The 15,818-nt window shown below is 35.4% G+C and overlaps 1 protein-coding gene across 1 annotated transcript in view; it reads left to right on the top strand.

Moving 5' to 3' along the window:
* KCNQ3 (potassium voltage-gated channel subfamily Q member 3) overlaps nucleotides 1-15,818 on the top strand; it is a 465,976-nt gene that overhangs the window by 413,383 nt on the left and 36,775 nt on the right. The window contains exon 9 of the mRNA XM_056823075.1: nucleotides 9,842-9,868. Coding sequence (XP_056679053.1) covers nucleotides 9,842-9,868 — 27 coding nt within the window. The remainder of the gene's footprint in view (nucleotides 1-9,841; nucleotides 9,869-15,818) is intronic.

Consider the following 15,818-nt stretch of genomic DNA (forward strand, 5'->3'; position numbering starts at 1 on the left):
AAAGTAGATACTATTATTATCCCTAGATATCTGGGCCACGAGTCAAGAAGACCTGAGTTCATATCTAGTTTCATACACTTACTATGTGATCTGAGCAAGTCACTTAACCCTGATTGCCTCAGTTTACTTATCTGCAAAATGAGCTGGAGAAGGAAATGGCAAACCACTTCAATATCTCTGCCAAGAAAATCCCAAATGGGTTAACAAAAAGTCAGACACAACCAAGAACAACTGAATAACTATTATCCTTTATCATGGGCAAAATTCAATGAAGGTTGGCTGAGGTACATTTTCTCTAAGCAAGATAATAATTTGTTAGCCAGGGTACTACCTGTTAAAGCAATCATTTTCTGCCTCAATTTAAATCAAAGACTCCCAGATCAAACTGAAGTTCCTTTTTATGAGCATAGAACAAAGACCAGAACAGGGTAGTGAGAAAATATGCATTTGGTTATAGAGTTGGCAACACCATGAGGTTGAAGACAATGTTATTGGTTACATAGCTGAGAAATGAGGAGCTTGGAAGTTGGGGATGTGGAACTAGTAACAATCCCGTCCTTCCCTTCTATTATAAGAAATGCTCAGTCAGATTATTTAAAGTTACACTTCAGGGCATAGTCAAGATGGTGGCATAGAGGCAACGAAAGTTCAGACCTCTGAAAACCCATCCTTACCAACTACAAACTAAATGCTCCTAGGGGCTGAAAATCAAACCTAACAACAGGACAGAGCCAAGGAACCCTCTTGCTGGACTCAACTCAAAAGATATGCTCCCCAAAAGCCTGAATTCGAGAACACTCAGGTTTAAGGGGAAGGAAGAAGGAAGGTCCCAGGACCCCTCCCCCACCTAGAGTGCTGAGCCTCCAGCAGTAGCTGGAACCCCTGGGTGGTCAAGGGTGCTGGTCTGGAGGGAGTACCTTGTGGGAAAAGCGGTGCCAAGATCAGAGTAACAAACAGGAGGTGGGGACACAGTTGGAGAAGAAGTGCAGAGTGGCCATCCTAGTTGCAGCTGCAGAGACACTCCATATTTTCCCCCTCCTGAGGTTTTTGGCCTCAGGGAACATCCAGCTCTGCAACTCAGCCAGGTTTAATCTCATCAAAGACTTCAAAGGGCAGGGAATCTCAAGCTCCAACAGCCCTCCCCCACATACTATGCTGAGAGATTTGCTGACTAAGCTCCAACAGAAAAGCCCAAAACCACAGATCAAACACAAAATGAGAGGAGCAAGAGTGCAGGAAACTACAGGGAGTAAATATGAAGGGGTAAATATGAGCACACAACAGAAAAAGGAAAAAAAAAGAAATTACAATTGACAGCTTCTATCCAGGCAATGAACAAAAAGCAAATGAAACAGAGAGGGATGAAGGAACACCAAGCAGAAAAACAGAAATTCCAGTGAATTGGATATAGGCTTTGGAAGAACTCAAAATACATTTCAAAACACAATTAAGAGAGGCTGAAGACAACTGGGAAAAGAACTTAAAAAGAAAGATAATTCATCTGGAAACAGAAAACAATGACATGAAAACCAAAATTAATCAGCTTGAAAATTAGGCAAAGGAGATGAAAGGTCAGAAGGAGAAGGATGACCAAAAAGCCAGAGATGAAATCCAGTCTTTAAAAACCAGAATACAACAATTAGAAACAAGCGATTTCACAAGGCAGCAGGACACTATAAAACAAAATCAAAAGTATGAAAAAATTGAGGAAAATATGAAGCACCTCATTCATAAAACAGAAGATTTAGAAAATCATTCCAGGGGAGACAACTTAAGAATCATTGGTCTACCAGAAGACCATGATAAATATAATAAAATATATTTTTATTAATTAAAATATTAAAAATAAATTTTATTTAATTTAAAATTAAATTAAATTATAAATTAAAAATTAATTAAAAATTAAAAATTAATTAATTAAAATAAAAAAATATAGTATGAACATCATACTATAGGAAAATATCCAAGAAAACTGCCCCAATATTCTAGAACAAGAAGGAAAAGTGGAGATTGCAAGAATGCATAGATCACCTCCTGTGCTTAATCCCCAACTGATAACACACAGGAATGTTATAGTCAAATTCAAGAACTATCAGACCAAGGAAAAAATATTACAAGCTCCTAAAAAGAAGTCATTTAGATAACAAGGAACTACAGTGAGGATAGCACAGGATCTGGCTGCCTCTACACTGAAGGACTGAAAGGCATGAAATATGATATTCTGGAAAGCAAGGGAACTAGGTCTACCAAAAAAAAAATCAACTACACAGCAAAACTGACTATATTCTTACAGGGGAAAGTATGGTCATTTAAAAAAAATGGAAGAATTCTAAGCATTTCTAAAGAAAAGACCAGACCTGAACAGAAAATTTGATGCCCAAACACAGAATGCAAGAGAATCATCAAAAGGTAATTAAGAAAGAGGGAAAAAAGCAAAGCAAGCAAAACAAAACTTAAGAGACCCAATAAGTTAAAATGATATGTATCCCTATAAGAAAAGAGGTTATTGGTAACTTAAAAAATTTTATTAACACCTGGGCAACTAGAAGAATTATCCTTAGAGGAAACAGTGACAAACTGTATAGGATGAAATACCAAGATATAAATATGTATGTAGATATATTTATGAATAAATACATATATACACATATATGTATATATACATATATATACAACTAGATATAAAAAGAGGTTAATACCAAAAGAAATGGGAAAAGAAACAAAATGGGGTAAATTTATATGTCACAAAGAATCACATGGTGGGATGGGGGGGAGAACATCAGTACACTGGAAGAGTAAAGAGGTTGGAGATAGGAAATACTCAATTCTTACATTCACTGAAATTGACTCAAAGGGGGAAGAACAATCAAATACCTTGGGGCAGAGAATTAATTTGCACCCTATAGGGAAGTAGAAGGGTAAAAAACGAACTGGTGGGGAGGGAAGCAGTACAAGGGAAGGAGAGGGTGTGGGGGTTGTTTAAAAAGACTGTATAAAAAATAAGAGGGGAATAAGAAGAGAGGGAGGTAGAAAGGGAAGTAAAATAAGAGTGGGAATTAGGGAGACTGATTAAAAACAAAGCATTGGTGTAGAAGGAAATAGTGAAAGAAGAAAAGGCAGAACTGGGAGTGGAAATCAAAATGCTGAGAAATACACAGCTGGTAATCATAACTCTGAATGTGACTGGAATGAACTCACCCATAAAACACAAATGAATAGTGGAGTGGATTAGAAACCAAAACCCTACCATATGCTGTCTACAAGAAACACACATGAGGAATGTAGACACACATAGGATAAAAGTAAGGGGATGGAGGCAAATCTATTGGGCATCAACTGATTAAAAGAAGACAGGAGTCGCAATCATGATATCTGACAAAGCCAAAGTAAAAATAGATCTAGTTAAAAGAGATAGGGAAGGTAATTACATCCTGATAAAAGGCAGTATAGACAATGAGGAAATATCAGCACTCAACATGTATGCACCAAATGGCATAGCATCCAAATTTCCAAAGGAGAAACTCGTAGCTCAAGGATGAAATAGGTAGAAAAAACTATACTAGTGGGAGACCTGAACCTACCTCTATAAGAACTAGATAAATCAAACCAAAAAATAAATTTAAAAGAGAAGTGAATGAAATCTTAGAAAAATTAGTAGATATGTGAAGAAAAATAAATGAGGACAAGAAGGAATATACCTTCTTTTCATCAGCATGTGGTACATTCACAAAGATTGACCATGTACTAAGGCATAAAAACACTGAAAACAAGCGCAAAAAAGCAGGAAATAATAAATGCAACTTTCTCAGATCACAATGCAATGAAAATAATAATTAGTATTGGTACATGGAGAGGCAAATCAAAAATTAATTGGAAATTAAACAATACCATTCTCCAAGATCAGCTAGTTAAAGAACAAATCATAAAAAAATTAATAACTTCATTGAAGAAAATGAAAATGATGAGACATCCTTTCAAAATATATGGGATGCAGCCAAAGCAGTACTCAGGGGGAAATTTATATCCTTGAGTTCATATATTAACAAATTAGGAATGACAGAGGTCAATGAATCGGGCATGCAAATTAAAAAACTAGTGAGTGAACAAATTAAAAATCTTCAGATGAAGACTAAATTAGAGATCCTAAAAATCAAAGGAGAAATTAATAAAATTGAAAGTCAAAGAACTATTGATTTAATAAATAAAACTAGAAGCTGGTACTTTGAAAAAACAAATAAAATAGACAAAGTACTGGTCAGTCTAATTAAAAAAAGGAAAGAAGAAAACCAAGCTGACAGTATCCAAGATGAAAAGGGAGACCTCACCTCTAAGGAAGAGGAAATTAAGGCAATCATTAAAAATTATTATGCCAAATTATATGGCAATAAATATGGCAATCTAGGTGATATAAATGAATATTTGCAAAAATATAAATTGCCCAGAGTAACAGAGGGAGAAATAGACTACCTAAACAACCCCATATCAGAAAAAGAAATTGAACAAGCCATCAAAGAACTCCCTAAGAAAAAATCCCCAGGTCCAGATGGATTCACAAATGAATTATATTCAACATTCAAAGAACAACTAATGCCAATATTATAAAAAACTATTTGACAAAATAAGCAAAGAAGGAGTTCTACCAAATTCCTTTTACAACACAAATATGGTTCTGATTTCAAAGCCATGAAGGTCAAAAACAGAAAAAGAAAACTACAGACCAATCTCCTTAATGAATATAGATGCAAAAATCTTAATTGGATACAAGCAAAAAGACCCCAACAAGTCATCACAACGGTTATTCACTATGATCAGGTAGGATTCATACTGGGAATGCAAGGATGGTTCAATATTAGGAAAACCATTCACATAATTGACCATATTAATAAGCAAACCAACAAAAATCACATGATTATCTCAATAGATACAGAAAAAGCCTTTGACAAAATACAACACCCATTCCTTTTGAAAACACTAGAAAGCATAGGAATAAAAGGGCCTTTCCTAAAAATAATAAACAGTATATAGCTAAAATCATCAGCAAACATCACCTGCAATGAGGATAAACTAGAAGCCTTCCCAATAAGTTCAGGAGTGAAACAAGGATACCCATTATCACCTCTATTATTTAACATTGTACTAGAAACACTAGCTGTAGCAATTAGAGAAGAAAAAGAAATTGAAGGTATTAAAATAGATAATGAGGAGCCCAACCTATCACTCTTTGCAGATGATATGATGATATAACTTAAAGAATCCTAGAGAATCAACTAAAAAGATACTTGAAAAAATCAACAACTTTAGCAAAGTTACAGGATACAAAATAAACCCACATAAGTTATCAGCATTTCTATAAATTACCAAGGCATCTCAGTAGCAAGAATTAGAAAGAGAAATTCCATTTAAAATCACCCTAGACAATATAAAATACTTGGGAATCTGTCTGCTGAGACAAACATAGGAACTATATGAACACAACTACAAAATACTCTCCACACAATTGAAACTAGATCTAAACAATTATAAAAACATCGATTGCTCATGGGTAGGACAAACAAACATAATAAAAGTGACAATCCTACCCAAATTAATTTACTTATTTAGTGTCATACCCATTGAACCACCAAAAAACTTTCACCGAATTAATATAAAAAAGTTCATTTGGAAGAACAAAAAATCAAGGATATCTAGGGAAATCGTGAAAAAAATCCAATGGAAGGAGACCTTGCAGTCCCAGATCTCAAACTATACTATAAGGCAGTGGTCATCAAAACAATTTGGTACTGGCTAAGAGACAGAAAGGAGGATCAGTGGAATAGACTAGAGATAAGTGACCTCAGCAAAACAGTCTATGATAATCCCAAAGATCCCAGCTTTGGGGATCAAAATCCACTATTTGATAAAAAGTGCTGGGAAAATTGGAGGGCAGTATGGGAGAGATTAGGTTTGGATCAACACCCTACACAAAGATAAACTCAGAATGGGTGAATGGCTTGAATATAAAGAAAGAAACAATAAGTAAATTAGGTGAACACAGATTAGTATACATGTCAGATCTTTGGGAAAGGAAAGATTTTAAAACCAAGGAAGAGCTAGAAAAAAATCACAAAATGTAAAATCAATAATTTTGATTACATCAAATTAAAAAGGTTTTGTACAAACAAAACCAATGCAACCTAAATTAGAAGGCAAGCAAAAAATTGGGAAACAATCTTCATAACAAAAACCTCTGACAAAGGTCTAATTACTCAAATTTATAAAGAGCTAAATAAATAGTAAAAAAAAAATCAAGCCATTCTCCAATTGATAAATGTGTAAGGGATGTGAATAGGCAAATTTCAGTTAAAGAAATCAAAAGTATTAATAAGTACATGAAAAAGTGTTCTAAATCTCTTATAATCAGAGAGATGCAAATCAAAACAACTCTGAGATATCACCTCACACCAAGCAGATTGGCTAAAATGACAGCAATGGAAAGTAATGAATTCTGGAGGGGATGTAGCAAAGTTGGGACATTAATTCATTGCTGGTGGAGTTGTGAATTGATCCAACCATTATGGAGGGCAACTTGGAACTATGCCCAAAGGGCGATAAAAGACTGTCTGCCCTTTGACCCAGCCATAGCACTGCTGAGTTTGTACCCCAAAGAGATAATAAGGAAAAAGACTTGTACTAGAATATTCATGGCTGTGCTCTTTGTGGTGGCAAAAAAAAAAATTGGAAAATGAGGGGATACCCTCCAATTGGGAAATGACTGAACAAATTGTGGTATCTGTTGGTGATGGAATACTATTGTGCTCAAAGGAATAAAGTGGAGGAATTCCATGGGAACTGGAATGACCTCCAGGAAGTTATGCAGAGTGAGAGAAGAACCTGGAGAACATTGTACACAGAGACTGATACACTGTGGTACAATCAAATGTAATGGATTTCTCCATTAGTGACAATGCAGTGATCCTGAACAACTCAGAGGGATTTACGAGAAAGAACACTATCCACATTCAGAGGAAACACTGTGGTAGTAGAAACACAGAAGAAAAACAACTGCTTGATTACATGGGTCGAGGGGATATGGCTGGGGATGTAGACTCTAAATCAACATCCTAATGTAAACACCAACAACATGGAAATAGGTTTTGATCAAGAACACATATAATACCCAATGGAATTGCTTTTCAGCTGCAGGAAGGGTAGGGGGAGGGAAGGGAGGGAAAGAATATGATTCTTGTAACCAAGGAATAATGTTCTAAATTGACTAAATAAATAAATTAATTTTTAAAAAGAAGAAATGGTCATTTTTACAGTCTATCTACAAGTTTAGAGATAGTGAGCTAGTCTTCTTTGTATGACAAATCAGACAATCCTGAAGAATAACTTGGTAGGATAAAGATACTAGACCAGACTCTCTGTGTCCATCCACATTCCCAAGGATCAAATTTTCTTGAGCCAAGAATAGAGCAGTGATTCAAAAGAGAATAGAATTTCTAAATATAATTTATTATATATAAACTGAATTTTTGAAATATCTTCAGAAACAAAGAACCATTGGTACTTATAGGACAAAATTAATAAACTTTAAATAGAATTAATTAAAAATGATATAGAATCAACTGTCTTCTCACTCTATTATAAAGATGAGGAAACTGAGGCTGAGAGGTTAAATGGCTTATAATATCTCACAGACAGTATCTAAAGCAGAACTTGAACTAGGGTTTTCCTGACTTTAAGCACAGCACTCCCTCCTTTGCATCACCCAAAAACCTCTTATCCCAAGTTATTCTGAATATTTGAAAGCTGTCATGTGGAAGAAGTATTTGACTAGTTTTCCTTGGCCCTCGAAAGAAGAAATAAGAGAAATAGATGGAGGTCTGAGGGGGACATATTTTAGCTTAGTCTAAGGAAATACTCTCTCCTAAGTTGGAGGAACCTTCTAGATAAATAGCTTGTTACCAGTAGTATCCTGTTAAGCAAGGGCAGGATGAACACCTCAGTGCAACTCAAGGAACACTTCTTAAGTGCCTGTGTAAGGTGCTTGGACTACAAAGGCAAAAATAAAACTTTGCTTGCCTACAAAGAGTTTACATTTTACTGGAAGGGTAAATATGGTCTTGATGTGGATAAGACATAGGGGTATGTGAGTGTTATTTTCAATCATATGAAGTGTTCTCATGTAAAATGATAATAGTAGCTGACATTTATAAGGCAATTTGATAATAAAGTCTAAAGAAAAGCTCAATTTCAGAGCATGACCTAGAGTTAGTCTAGATTCACACGAATATATAATACAGGTATCAGAAGGTGCTTCTGTCTTTCTTTTGGTACTTACAATTCAGTGTATGTACAAAACCAAGCTAACTTCATCCAAAAACGTATCTTTCCCTTCCCATCTTCTCCATCAGTGAGTCAATAATCATTTATTAGTCATTTATTATGTGCCAGACACCTTGCTAAATGCTGGGGATGTGAAGAAAAGCAGAAAAGAGATCTTGGCCTCAAGGAGCTGACAATCATTAAACTTTTTATATACATGACACATGCAGTATAAATGGCAACTAGGTTGCACAGTGAATAGGACATAGGGCTTGGTAGCAGGAAAGCCTGAGATCAAATCCTGCCTAAAACAAATATCTAAATTTACTAGCTATTTGCTATTGGGTAAGTCATTTAACTTATACCTGCCTCAGTTTCCTTATCTATACAATGGAGATAATAATACCTCCCAGGGATGTTCTGATGATCAAATGTAATAATATTTGCTTTTATATAATATTTCCCAATTATATATATAAAATAATTTAACATTCATTTTCTAAAAACTTAAATTCCAAATTTTCTTCCTCCTTTCCTTTCCTCCCCTCTCCCTAAGATTAAAAGCAATTTGATCTAGGTTATACTTGTGTGATCATGTAAAATGTGTAGAAGAACACTCATATTAAAAAAAATAAAGAAAAGAAAGTGAAAATAGGATGTTTCAATCAGCATTCAGCTCCATGAGTTCTTTCTCTGAAAGATGGATAGAATTTTTGTCATAAGTCCTTTGGAATTATCTTAGATCACATATTAATGAGAATAACAAAGTCATTCATAGTTGATCATTAAATAATATTTGTAATGCACTTTGTGAACCTTCAAATACTACATAAATGCTAGCTATTATTAAATTCAGGAAAGCTCAGAGAGAGGAAGGGCAGAGACTGGGAAGACCTCATTCTTTTCTCTATCCCATCATCTTCTGGTCTCCCCATTTTTCTCTCTTCCCTCTAATAAAGAGATCAAGGTTGGGAAAAATTATTCAGAGAGCTAATGCCATAAGGTGAAAAGGGCTCTGGATTTGAAATTGAGTGAAACCTGAGTTCAAATGCCAACTACCTAGCTCATATGATACTGAGCAAGTTTCTTCTCTCTAAGCCTCAGTTTCCTCATCAGTGCATGGACATAAAAAATGTTCATCTTACCTTTCTCATAGGCTTCTATGGAAAAGTGTCACATGGGGAAAGCTAACTGACTCAGTGGATTGAAATCCAGGCTTAGAGATGGGAGTTCCTGGGTTCAAATCAGGCTTCAGACACTTCCTAGTTTTGTGACTCTGGCATATCACTTAACCCCCATTGCCTGAAAATGTGTTATAGAAATTGATGGGGGAGGCCACTCAAACTGTCTTTCCTGCCTTTATTTCATTACACCAAACCCGTTCTCCTTTACCCTGCCCTGCTTTCAGTTTTCCTATCTTTTGACAGAAAAACTATAGCCTGTTCTGAATGGGAGGTGGGGAAGGAAGAAGTCTCAACAATGGCAACTGTTCTAAGCTATACTCACCTTTGTTTCCCTCTTCTTTTCTTTACAGAAAAGAGCAGTTGGAGGCAGCAGCCAGGTAAGTGTTCCTTATTACTCAATTCCTTCAAGTCACGTCAAAAAGCATTTATTAAAGCATCTACTATGTGCCAGGCATTATTCTAAATACTGCAAATGCAAAGAAAGACAGAAAACAGTCTCTGCCTCCAAGGAGTTCACAATCTAATGGGAAGACATCCTGTAAACAACTAGGTTCAAACAAGATATAGATAGAGTTAAATATACATAATTTCAAAAGGCACTCCCATTGAAGTGAATCATGATTCTGTCCTCCCACCTTCCCTTCCTTCCTTCCTTCATTTTTCCTTCCTTTCATCCTTCCTTCCTTACCTCCTTCTTTCCTTCCTTCCTTCTTTCCCTCCTTCCTTTTCTTTCTTTTTTCCTTCCTTTTATCTTTTTCTCCTTCCTTCCTTCCTTCCTTCCTTCCTTCCTTCCTTCCTTCCTTCCTTCCTTCCTTCCTATCAGGGTCCCAAGTCACCAAGATCCTGCCTACAGGCAAGCATACTATAGCTAAATGGACTTCAGTTGTCCACATGAAATTGTTAGCTGCAAGTCTTGTTGGCTTCAATGATTACTCTGATATTTTGTGTTGGGTCCCCTTGTGCTATCAAATGTCAACTAATAAGCTAAATTTGAAAGATTTAGAAACATTTTATTTCCTTGCATAATACCTTTTATTTATTCTGGGTTTCCAGAGTATAAAATAAACATATTCACAAAACAAATTATTTCTATAGATAATGTATTTATTTCCATACATCAAGTAATTAAAATTATATCTATGAATATATAAAGAATCTGTGCTTCTATTAGAATAAAGATTTTCCTTGCATGAATTCCTTCTAATAATCCAGATGTGGCAACCTGTCTCTAATTTAGTAAGTCCTAGAGTATTGCTTTAGGCACCTTGTGGTTAAATAATGTTCCTGGTGTCAGATGAAAAATAAGTATCAAAAGTGGAATTTGTATCCAGGCCTTCCTCACTCCAACTAGAATACTATATACTATAATATATACCTCTAAAATAAAAATTGAGTAAATTTCTAAACAATTCCTTGTAAATCATATCCACAAATTATGAAGTCCTTCTTCATCTTCAGTCCTTCTAAGCCTCCTAGGAACCTCTAAAATCTTGGTTTGGCATTCAAAGCCTTCATTCTCTTAAAAGAAGAATAATCATATCTTGAAAGCTCAGACTTTTCACAAGAAGTAGCATCAGTCCTAGGATCCTGCAAGCTATTCATATTCATCATTTTTGACAGAGGTTTCATAAATAGACAAACAAATAAAGCATTCATTAAGCATTTACTGTATGCCAGTGAAGTAGGTAGGAAGGAATATTCCAATATGGTTACATCTGTCTTTTCTATAAGTAGGTACTCTGTCCTTACTCAAGAGATCAGTCAATCAATATAAATAAAGATGGTAAGGATAACAGAAGAGAAAACTCCAATTCCAACCATAAATCTTACACTAAATATCCTCTTCTCTCAACCTTAGTTATACCTAGGGAGCAGCAGAAAATGGGGCCAGAAATTTTTCTAGTTACATACTTTTTATACCAACAAGTTTAAAAGGTATTGAGAGATTTTTTTTAATATTAAAATTTTTTTAAACTTATTCATTAAAAGTTAGGAAGGACATTTGAAAATATTTAATTCAATCCTCTCACTAAAAAAATGAGGAAACTGAGGTTTAGAGAAGTTAAGTCACACATATAGGTTGGCAGTAGCTTAGTATTCAAACTCAGATCCTGTGAGTCTAAGTACAATGGACCACTGAGCTGTCTGAGAACAATGATAAGTGATTTGTCCATCATTATGAAGAGAATATGCCATATTTAAGAGAACCCAGATCTTCCTAGCTCCAAGACACTCTACCTGCTATACCACTTTTCATCTTGGAACAAGTACTATCTCCATCTTACTGATGAAGAAAATTACTCAGAAAGACTAGGATTTGGATGGGTCACTCAGTTTACTGGTCTTGGATCCAGATATCCTGCTTTTTAAGTAAACCACCAATATGTCTCTCATTGGTATGTTGAGGCTTATCCAATTCACTGACTTTTCTCTGCTTTGATTGATTCATATGATGACAAAGAAACCTGGAATGAGTCTCTAATAACCTTAAAGTCCTGGAATAAAAAATAAAGGGTCATGGTAAGGAGTACTTTCCTCTCTTCTTCTGTCTAAAGATTGTGACTTTGGAAGATAAAGGAGGATATGATCTATGAGACATGGGAGGTGAATGACTAATTCCAAAATAGTTTCAGAGAATGGGATTTAGATCTCTGCATGATAACTTGAACTCCCAGAATGATGGACCTCAATAAAAGATATAGTTAAATATTTCAAGGGGACTAAGAATAATTGGTTTGATAATAAATGACTTGTTAAATTGATCAGGAGAATATCAAGCTGATATTTGAGTTTTGAGAGGAGGTGAGAGAAGAGAAATGCCTCAATAAACTGAAATCAATCATTATGGAAGATGACATGCCCTATCCACTTCCTAGTTTTGTGACCATTGGCAAATCACTTTACCCCCATTGCCCAGCCCTTCCTGTTCTTCTGCCTTAGAGCCAATGGAATAAGAAGAAGAAGGAAAAAAGGAGGAGGAGGAAGATGAGGAAGAGGAGTATGCTGGAAAACGTACTGTTTTCTACAAGAGAAATTTATAGTAAAAATGATAGGAAACAATACTCTTGACATGAGATAGTGATATATTAATGCAAAGATTATGGTTCACAAAGTTAGCTTAGCATTTTTATACATGGAGTAAATGCATCTTTATAGCTATCACCAAGACTTTATTGGATAAGGCCCATTACTGCAATGTTGGGAGAAGAGAAGAATGTTTTATTTTTTAAAAAATCTAAAAGAAGGCATGGAAGAATTGTGCTAAATGTCAAAAAGATAATCACCTTTAATGGGAATCAGAAAATATGGTATTTGAAGAATAAGAAAAGAATATTTGGGTAAGGATAAAGGAAAAAGAAAAAGAAATGTTATTGTTGAGGAAATGATACTATAGATAGACTAAATGGAATATATAGATAGCAATTCCCTGATATATATCACAAACAATTAACATAAAATATAGTAATGAAGTATTATAATCCCCACCACAGCTAATCGAACCTTTTCCTATCACCCCAGGCTCCCAGTCTTGCCTCCTTCCAACAGAAGTTTGCCTTCTACTTGAATGAGAAACTCAAGCCCAAACATTGTGAGCTCCATTGAACCTTTTATTCCATTCTTCAAAACCTCTCTGATTCATGATACTGAAAGAACAAGTGTCCCTTCTCCTTGCTGAGGCCAAACTCTCTTCATTCATGTGGCTGCCATTTTTATAGAGGTCCTCATCCCATTTACTGGATCTACTGAAACAATTTTGTTTGGAATGTAAGCCACAATTTGGCTCTAAACAATTTCTCCCACCTTATTTCACATAGTACCACCATTTTACTCACTCATTGGTCCTTCCAGACTAAACTACTCATTGTTCCCTGAGTCTGACTTCCTACCTCCAGAAACTAAGCATCATAACAGGCCTTAATTCATTCCTAAAATGTGCTCCTACTTCATCACCACCTTTTAGAATATAACTTCATTCAAGGCTCAGTAAAGATGCCTCATCTTCATTAAAATCTTCCCTAATTTCTGTCCCCTCACACTTTCACTTATTACTATTCTCTGATTCCTTTAGATCTCTTTATCTAATCTCTACATTGTGCCCACTACACAATGGAATTTGTATATACCTTATAAATATGCTTCTCTTTACATATGTATAAATACATAGAGAGAGAGAGAGAGAGAGATGAATGGATAGATAGATATATATATATATATAGAGAGAGAGATAGATAGATAGATAGATAGATAGATAGATAGATGGATAGAGATAGATAGATAGATAGATAGATAGATAGATAGATAGATAGATAGATAGATAGATAGATAGATGGGTGGATAGATAGAGATATAGATAGATAGATAGATAGATAGATAGATAGATAGATAGATAGATAGATAGATAGATGAATGGATGGATAGATTTATAGAGAGATGCATGGATAGAGAGAGATGAATAGAGAGATAGAGATAGACAGAGAGATGGATGGATGGATAGATGGATAGATAGAGATGAATATAGATAGAGAGAGATAAATAGATAGATAGATGGATAGAGAGAGATGAATAGAGATAGATAGATAGATAGATAGATAGATAGATAGATAGATAGATAGATAGATAGATATAAATGTGTGTTTTAAAAATTTGTACCCCAGGGATTTCATTTCCTTTACTCTTCCCAGGGTTCCCTTTTCTTGTGTCCCTGTTGCATCCCTATGTGTGTTTCTATATAAATCGGATAAAACCCACATTGTGGGGGCTTTGGGGGTTGGGCTCTAGCATAGCTGGTTGCTTGGGCTCTGGCTTCTTTTTTATCCTCTGCTCACTCGGCTGAAGGAACCCCTTTCAATTTTCAAATATTTAGAGTATTTATTTTTACCCTTACATAACTAAAATTAACTATATTCAAGTTATATATCCTCTTTGGAAGAAAAGAAGCTCCATGGAGGCAGGTACTGCTTCGTTTTTGTTTTTGTATCTCCCATTCCTAGCAGAGTGCCTGGAAAAAAACTCACTATTTACTGAATTGAGTTGAGTTCTCTATTCATCTACTGGGGTTTCTAACTGCTCAAAGCAGGGCAGCTGATGAATTTTTTACTTGACATGTTGACAATTTGTTTCATCTCCAAAATGGAAGAGGAAATCATGGAAGGAATCATCACCCTGAATCTCATGATGATCATCCAGAAAGAGCTGTTTGTTAAAACAGAAGCAATGGGAAACCTTGAAAGTAAATTACTGTGTCAGCAAATTTAATTCCATACAGTCCAATCAAACAACCATTTATTGGATACCTATTATGTACAAGACATTGTGCTAGGCACTGAGCATACAAAAATGAAAGAGCATGAAATCCATTGGAAGGGATACCAATAAGAACGAACGATACAAAGTATAATGCCATGGAACAGAGGAGAGAGTCAGTAAAAGTAGCATGGGAAGTTTGAAGTGGGGGATACAAAGTGATTTTCTATTCCCTTAGAATGAAGATCTTTGCAGGCCGGTCCTCTTTCTTTATTGCCTTTGTGTCCCCAGCATCTATCACAATGTCCAACACTAGCACTCAGTTGATGTTTCTCAAATTTAGTCTGGAGAGTTCTTAGTAGCTAAACTGTAATGGGTCAGGAATACTGTACATCAAGTCAGAAAGACCTGGGTTCAAATCCTGACTCTGACACTTATGTATGATATGGGCAAAAAAAAAAAAAAAAGCTTAGCTACCCTTACCCTCAATTTTCTCCTCTTTAAAACTGAGGCATTAGCAATCCTTGCTGGATTTTGGTAAGTCTCAAAAAAGTACATATATATGTAAATCACTTTGCCAATGTTAGAAAATTATATAAATGTGAACCATTATTATTTACAAAGAGGACACTTTAGAGAATGGAGAATGAAGTAGGAGTCACCAAATCAAGTGTAAATGGAATTTTTATTCTCTTCAAAAGATAGCAAAACATCTGCATTGAATGATGGGATCAGGTTGATTCATCTAATTAAATCTGATTAAACAAACATTGAGTAAGCACTTACTGTATGTAGACAGCTGTACCAAGCTCTGAGGAACTTGCAAAAGACCTAATCCCTGCTGTTGTGGAGTTTCCAGTTAATTGTCTGATTATTCAGCAGCTTGTACTGTATGTGATTTGATGATTAACATCCAATCTCAGCACTGCCTGGGAAAAGAACTCTCTTATTCTTCCTTGTAAGTCTGAGTAAACTCAAAACCCATCCTTCCTTCCCTGGTACCTCAGCCTGGGTGCTCTCTTGCTGTCTTGGTCACTGGGAATTCCAGAGGGCTTGGCATGCTGGCCTATGCCTTTAAGGAAA

The sequence above is a fragment of the Monodelphis domestica genome, chromosome 3, assembly GCF_027887165.1.
Source record: "Monodelphis domestica isolate mMonDom1 chromosome 3, mMonDom1.pri, whole genome shotgun sequence".
Lineage (NCBI taxonomy): Eukaryota > Metazoa > Chordata > Mammalia > Didelphimorphia > Didelphidae > Monodelphis > Monodelphis domestica.